We start from the raw sequence: 8,156 nt of genomic DNA, 5'->3' as shown, positions 1-8,156 counted from the left end.
TGAAAAGATCCAGATCGATCTCTAGATAATATTTTTCTCTCGCTTGTGGAATGACTAAGTGATCTTATAATGATGTTTTTATTTACTTAAAAGGTCAGGGCAGCAGCCTGAATGTGAATTTGATATCTTGGAAAGGTTTGAAGCTGATGCACAAACAGCAATTTCAAACTGAAGAATCAGACTTAACCTGGGCCTATTTCAATTCTTGGAGAGGCTGCCTTGAAATCACAGGGATCAGTTCCCAACTACTAAGTATTTCTCCCTTTTCTGTATGGATATGTGAAAAAACAACTTACCCTGTTAACTGGCAGTTTCACAATATGGGACCTATTACTTGAAATAACCCTGAAATTAAAATGATCCATCAGTCATAAATATATGCCACATATATTTAAAGTTTTTTTCTCAGTTGGCAAGTGATTGAAACTTATTTTTGCTGTGTCATAAACTAAATTCAGTAATGATTTTTAGTTAGCTTCCTAAAATACGTTTAGGAGCTTGTGTAATGAAAAAGGCAATATTTTAATTTTAATTTTAGTTCCTATAAACCTAAGGAGATATAGTTTTTAATAAGCACAACCTCAAATATCAGTAAAATGAATATTTCTAGATATACTTTCAAATAATGATAATCTAAATACAAACATTAGAAGTTGATTCATATATCCTGCTTCTTTGCTCCTCTCTACATTGCCTAAATTAATAATGAGTTCTTATAAATATTCTTTTTCTTTAAATATTTGAGGACCTCTTTGAGCTGATATATACAATGATTTACATATATATATAATTCACCATATTTAAACACTAAAGTTGAAAAAAAATTAAATTCAGGTATCTGAAGGAAGGAATTTTTAATGCTTTTAGGTATATAAAATAAGTAGAGAAAACCGCAAAACATTTTGATAGATTTTCTTCTCCCTGAAAACAGAGTGACTAACAAGCTGGAGGAAACAATCACAAATAATTGAAAGTTAATAGTCAGGCTGACTTCAGGGCAAAAATAAATTACTTAGATACTTGAGATTTTTACAGTCACTGTTACATTCTCATTTTGAACATGACAATGAGAAAATTTAAAAGGTTAAAATAGAAACTGTCTTGTTATTTTACTTTGTCAGAATGTTGATAATAGATCATAAAAGATACAAAGAAGGAAGACTTGTAGACCAAATTTTTGTCATGGTCTTGTTAGACTAAATTAAACATGTATTATATAATTTTGACTAAGTGAAAGCTAATCAGAATCTTGAGGAAGCTAGATTCTTTTTCCTTTGTCCACCTTGACATATATTTTCAACACTTCCTGGTGGTGGCATGGAACAAGTGGTCATCCAGACCAATCTTTTATATCCTTACATTTGTATTACTGTATGATAAAGTGGTAAATTCTATAGTCTTTGAGTTTTCAAAATTATTTCAAAGACACATATACATAAAACCCTTATAAGGTATGCTGAGTAGACAATACTGCCTTCATTTTGCAAATGAGAAACTAGAGGGCAAATTATTTGACGCAGGCATCGTAGCAAGGTGAGTTCTCAAGCCTCCTCTCCTCTTTGTAGTCTTGCCCTCCTTCTAGAATCCATGCTGGACTAAAGTTCTATCCCTCAGCAGGCTCCCTTTGAAACAGTGCATCTTCTGCAGTGGTCAAGCAGAGAGTTAATCAAATTTATACTGTCCTTTTTAAAGGAGCAAAATATACAAAACCAATATTTTAGAAACATTTTCAATAATAAGAGTCTGAAGCAGTGAGTTTTAGCACTTAGTCCTCACTGAACCAGAAAATTAAATGAACCAAAATGCCTTCACTATATAATCTAGTTAATCACATCTTTTAAACTATAGACAAACTGCTGTCAGAAGCATTGTATATCCCTGGTAGTGCATATGACAGCACTTTCTTCCCCTTGTGATGTACAAGTTTTAATTAAAGTGAGAGTCATTAAGGACTCTTGGATTGTAAAATCACCAGGTCTTATAGGCTTGTGGACCCATAGCAATGCAAGGCTTTTTTTTTTTTTTTTTTTTAAAGCAGACTGTAGAAAGATGCTGTTTTCAATAAGAGGAAAACAAATTGTATACCATTGCAGTAAGGGATGAGCAAGAGGGTCCTGTTTATCCATCTGCTTCTTGATTTCCAGATATGGTGCCTGAAAAAAAGTCATTATACTCCTTGATTTTTCTTAAAAATTCATTTTTCCTTTGTTACAAAAGGTAAATCAGATTGAACAATATGCCTAATCTAGTTAAATTTAAAAATCTGTGGCCTGGACATGGGAACAGCAACAATTACTATAGTCATTCCCCCAAGATGATGAGAACTGTGAACTTCCATGCAGCACAAGGTACTTGCCCAAACAATGGGTTAAGACACTTGACCAAATTCTAGCCTGACTACCTTACACAAGACTGTGTCCCTACCGGTGACCCCCAGACTCCTTTTTGAGTCTCTCTGCTCAAAAAAGTGCAATGCTGCCAAAACCACAAAATGTACATTGTCCCAACCCACCTTGCCAAACCATTTTCAGTAATTCTCCACTTACCCCTTCTGTAATTTTCCATTTCACACAACTCTCCTAGTCCCTTTTCATTATTCCCTCCTTTTTTATTTCCCCATATCTCCTTTTGGTTCCTCTCTTCTACCTTTAAAAACCTCAGTCGCCTTTTGTCTTAGCTGGAGTTGAGCTCCGTTTATGCTGCAGTCTCTCTCCCCTACTGCAGTGCTCTGAATAAAGTCTGTCTTGCCACCTTTAACAAGTGTCTTGTCATGTTTCTCTTTGACAATGACCATTTTTAACTTTTAACAAATATTAGAGCAAAATTGGTGATAGCTACTACTCATGCTCATACCTGAGTGTATAGTTCTTTACAAAAGAAAACTGGACACCATTTACATAAGAACCCTTCTCTAAAAAGTATTTAATGGCATTTACCCAAACAATTAACCGTTCATAGAACAAAGAGCAATCTCTCTGTGACAATTTAGGGCTATAGATAGGTTTGTACGTTCTAGAAAATAGGGCAGTATAATGTTGTATTTATCTGGAGAGGTTTAAAAAATTTGACACAATGAAACCTGACAGCATCCCCAGGAAGTGCTCACTGAAAGAGGGTGCAGTGTTACTATTTCCACCTTGACAGTAAAGACACTGAGGCATCAAGCAATTAACAAACTCACCCAAGGTCACAGGCCACATCACTGATGAGCCAGTTACACAACTTTGGTCTCTAACTTCCTAGGCTGACGCTCAATTGTCTACATTGCCTGCTATTAAAATAGCTTACATATGACCCAGAATAAAGGGAAGCAATTCTTGGCAAAGAGCTGATTCCAGAGACAGAGTTAGTTGCTATTTTTAAATCCAAGAATGATCTAGGTCTAGGGTATAGTTCAAATATCCTATACCAGTCTTTTTCATGACTAAAATTGTTTGTCTAACCTTGTGTAAGATATTGCAATAAGTTGATTTTTTCCCTAAGTAGAATTGCACTTTATTGTTTTCTTTCCTCCTACAAATAATAAATGCTTGCCTGAAAGTGAATTGAGATAATTCGGAAAGGTACGGGCATAGACAAACAACCGGAAGGGAGGGTGGTTTTTAAGCAAATAATATAACTTGTGAATAAACAAGGATCTCGTTTGCCACTGTCTGACACACACTATTTGTTAAATGAATACATGAATATTTGACTACATGAATAAATAATGATCAAAAGAATCAGGAACCAAAATTGGAAATGTAAAAATGTACTTTGTGAGAACTGTCTTCAAATAGAGAAGCAGAGATGTTGCTGGGAGATCTGAGGGTAGGGAGAGAGTAGCATAGAAGGTTAAGGTTAGTGGGCCCCGGGACAGAAAGATCCCCCTATTCGTTCCCCAGAAAAATAAACAACCCAGGATGATACTCCTTATACGCCCACAGCTCTCTAGGGCAATGCAAGCTGTACACATAATGTGTGTTGTTGTCAATTTCAGGTTAGTAATTTCTCATTTACCATGATGACTTTTAAACCTCTCTCCAAATCTTAGGCAGTGGAAAGGACTCAATAATTCAATAGCATGTGCTTTTCTAAGTGCTAGACTGCAGCCCAGGGACGTGTTAGATTTTCATACCTTGAGACTCTTGCTCACCAAACTTTTCCACAAAAGAATTTCTAATGACCAAAAATATAAACTCACACTCTCGGAGAGTCTGGCACTTTCCAAAGTGTTTTTGAGATTCTGTGTTATAATATTTATGCAAAATTTGCATTTTAAAAAATTTGTTTTATTTTAATATTAAAATAATGTTTTAAAATTATTACCATCAATTGAAACTGACATTCTTGAAAGATGGGTACCAGATTTAACTTTTGCTTTTAAATATTCTGACATACCCACATGTCCTCACGGCTCTTGCCCAAGTTTGAGAGAAGAGTATCAGGATTATAATTATGCATTTACCCTCTGAAAGTCACAGTGTTAGCATGCCAATAGACTGATGTAATTTAATTAAAACAACATAATTTATTAATTATACTCCATATAACAGAAAAATCTACATTTCACTGCAGGAATAACACTCTCACACATTTTTAACATATGATGGCATTTCAACAAAACCAAACCGTACAAGATCACAAGATGACATACTTACTTGTGTCATTTCTCTGATAGAAGTTATGCTATCCAGTGCTTTCATTACTCGATCATAGTTCTTCTTCTGTTTAATAAAAACAAAAAACAAACAAACAAAAAAACCCTGTATTTGCTTATAAGCCTTTGCAAGTCTACACATCACTAGAGAAACATATTATTTCAGGGTCAATTTGAAAGCAATGACTGTTTTGTGTACATAAAAGGCAAGACTGTAATAAGATGGAGCAAAGATGTAGGATTTATAACTTGAGTAAAAGGGAAGAAAAAAGAAAACAATGCCAGTCTTACATAAATATATAAAATCATGTTCAGTCTACAGGGAAAAAAAATCTAGAAACACAAAAAATACATGAGGTTCCTTATTCAGGCTTTTACCACTGAGACAGTAAGCCATGATTGAATAAAGTAAGCAAAGAATCCTTCTAAAATGTCAAAATATACTTCAAACTTCACAACTGTTTTTATTATCAACTAAAATATTGTTACCAAAAGAGTATGGCCAACAGTGTGCAGATGTCAGTATACACTCAACTAATAACTCATTTTTAAACATAATGTAAATACGTGCACTGCTGCCACCTATGAAGGCAGGAAAGTTCTTCCAAGGAAATTTTATATAGTCATTTCTATAAAATGATTTCAAGATGAATATTAATAGTAAGTAAGGCAATTTGAGTTCTCATGCAATTCAAAAATTTTATTTCAGAAGGATTCTGATGAATTGCCGCAAATATTTATGAAATTGTTTTCTTAAGAAATGCTAGTCCATTAACTATATGAATTCAACTTTCAACAACCTTCAGATAGCTGGGGAGGGAGAACGGAGATGGGAAGGGAGGGTTGAAGTAAAAATGCAAAAGAAAAAGGAAAACGTTTCTTTTTACCCATGATCCTTAAAATGAGGTTAAGTCAGAATCCGAAAAAGTACACAATGAAGTTAAAATAATCATGGATATGTTTGATGAGATCGAGATTTACATAGAAAGAGGAAAGCTAACCAGACTAAAATCTCAATTATTGTTAACAGAAACTTTGTGATTGGCATGCTAGGACAACTACCTACCCTGGGGTTGAAGGCCAGCATCTGAGGATCATTAGGATCTACCACAGAAGGATATGGCTCGAAAATGACAACTTTTCTAGGAGATTCCAATGCAGACCTGCACATGGATACTAGTAGATCCACCACCTTGAAATATACACAGAACAGAGTCACTATCAGTCAGGTTTTATCAAATGCTCTGCCATGTTTCTTCCTCTCATGGTAGCATAAGTTAATTAGGAAGCCCAGGGACTGCAACTTGCTTCTCGAATCTGTAATTTATGACTAAACCAAATTTGACCAAACTTGACCATAATTACTCACACTCTAATATCTCTTTGTCATGAGCACATATTATATGCTAGCATTGTTCTAAGCCCTATGGTAAGACAATGAACAAGAGACAGGTCCCTGCTCTCCCTGGTGGAGTTTACAGTCCCATGGAGAAGATAAATTAAAAAAAAAAAAATCAGTTAAAACAAATATATACCTCAATAGAATTTCTGGTACTGTTAAATGCTATAAAAATAAAGTAGCCATGAGACAGTTAGGCAGAAAGGGGTGCTGTTTTAGAGTGTCCAGGGAAAGTGGTGACATCTCAATAGGACCTGAATGAGGTGAGGGAAGGAGACATGCCACTGTCTGGGGAGAGACTTCTGCATTGGGTGAAGGAAACGGCACGCGGAGGATGAGTCTGGCACGCTCCAAAAACAGCAAATTGCCTGACAACACCTTGCCCCTTCCTAATCTCCTCTGTCAAAGGCCACTGATGACCTTTGATTTACTAAACGCAATGGCTTTATTCCGATGTCATCCTATGATCCCTTTGCCTAGTTGACTGGGAGGGAGTACTATGTAGCAGTACAGTCCCCGAAACAATGTATGTCAAAAGTTCATGGGAACATTCATACTATCTTTTAATTCTCTTTTTCCATGACCTTTTTGAAGTACCCTCATATTTCTGGCAATTGAATCAAGAAAACTGATAGTGTCTAAATGAAGGAAGCTCACCTGAAGAGCCATATCCATAGTGTGGACACAAGTGACTTAATATGAAAGCAGCAGACTTCATATGTATATATCTTCATAGGGAAAGCTATTTCTACAAAGTTTTAAACAGGCATTTAAAAATGCATAGTGGGAGTGGGACAATTTTTGGTTTTCCTACTTTTGTGCAGGAGCACTGTGGATGGACCTAATGATAATTGTTTCAGTATGTTGTGTGTGTACTTAAAAAACACATCCACCCAAATCACAGCATCCAGAATTTCCAGTGACCTAAAATAATTTGCAACAAATAAGCCAAGGGATATAACATGCCCCAAGTACATAGACATACACCTACCCAAGACTCAGAACACACTAGAACTGAAACAGCTAATGTTTCTGACACACTATTCCATTTATGTGTGTGTGTATACATATATATGCAATATATTGGATCGTTTTTCCAGTGACCTAAAATAATTTGCAACAAATAAGCCAAGGGATATAACATGCCCCAAGTACCTAGACATACACCTACCCAAGACTCAGAACACACTAGAACTGAAACAGCTAATGTTTCTGACACACTATTCCATTTATGTGTGTGTATACATATATATGCAATATATTGGATCGTTAGCAGTAGATATAATAAAGCCATAATAAAACTCTCCTTTTTGTCTGCCTTCCCCACACTCACATTCCTTTTACTCCAGTGAGATGCAAATTAGATACATATTATTTTCAGCATTATCTGGTCTCCTACTGAAATTAAAACCCAAACAAGAATTCCTGAGAAAGAAGAAACAATGAAATAAGATAGGAACCTTTGGAGGGGGGTGACAGTAGAAATTGATATAATCTTATAAAACCCTTTAAAAATTATGTCATAGTATGTAATTGAAACTTTATAAAAGTCCATGCTTTTTTTGTCAATATTTTTATTAGAGCACTTAAGTAAATTACAATGTAATAATGGATGCGGGGGTAGAGAATAATTAAATTCTGTAGTTAAAGTAGAGTATTTCTGTTAACATATGTCCTAGCATAACTTCAAAAATGGTATAATTCTTGTGGCAAAATTACGTGCCATCCACTAGAATTTCATACGCCTTGCTTTCAAGGTGTAAAGCTATTGCCTGGAAACAGCTGCTCAGTAAGGGATATTTCTACCTCCTTCATCTGAATAAGGTCTCATGACTAGTCTTGACCAGCAGATCACAAGTGCAAGGGGCTGACCTGATGAGGAAACAGTGAACCTTCCCCACTTTGCTCTCTCCCCTCTACCGAATGCCATGTACTGAAGACAGCGGGGCCACACGATGGAGTCCAGTTCCCTCAGACACCACGTACAAAGTGGCCATCAAACATTCTAATTGGACAGTGTGTGAGTGACAAGTAAAATCTATCATGTTGAGCCACTGTTATTTTATAGCTTATCTGTTACAGAAGCTAGCATCAGAATTTTAAAAAAAGGTTTATACA

The 8,156-nt window shown here is 35.6% G+C and overlaps 1 protein-coding gene across 1 annotated transcript in view; it reads right to left on the bottom strand.

Moving 5' to 3' along the window:
- The window catches only part of PARP8 (poly (ADP-ribose) polymerase family, member 8), a 122,455-nt gene that overhangs the window by 20,946 nt on the left and 93,353 nt on the right, over nt 1-8,156 (bottom strand). Inside the window, exons 13-16 of the mRNA XM_008589096.1 lie at nt 5,706-5,831; nt 4,641-4,706; nt 2,086-2,153; nt 297-345 (exon numbers count right to left, since the gene is read on the bottom strand). Coding sequence (XP_008587318.1) covers nt 297-345; nt 2,086-2,153; nt 4,641-4,706; nt 5,706-5,831 — 309 coding nt within the window. The remainder of the gene's footprint in view (nt 1-296; nt 346-2,085; nt 2,154-4,640; nt 4,707-5,705; nt 5,832-8,156) is intronic.

This window comes from Galeopterus variegatus, unplaced genomic scaffold (assembly GCF_000696425.1).
Source record: "Galeopterus variegatus unplaced genomic scaffold, G_variegatus-3.0.2 Scaffold5201, whole genome shotgun sequence".
NCBI lineage: Eukaryota > Metazoa > Chordata > Mammalia > Dermoptera > Cynocephalidae > Galeopterus > Galeopterus variegatus.
The sequence above is the reverse complement of the archived record's forward strand: the minus strand, read 5'-3'. Positions and strand labels throughout refer to the sequence as shown.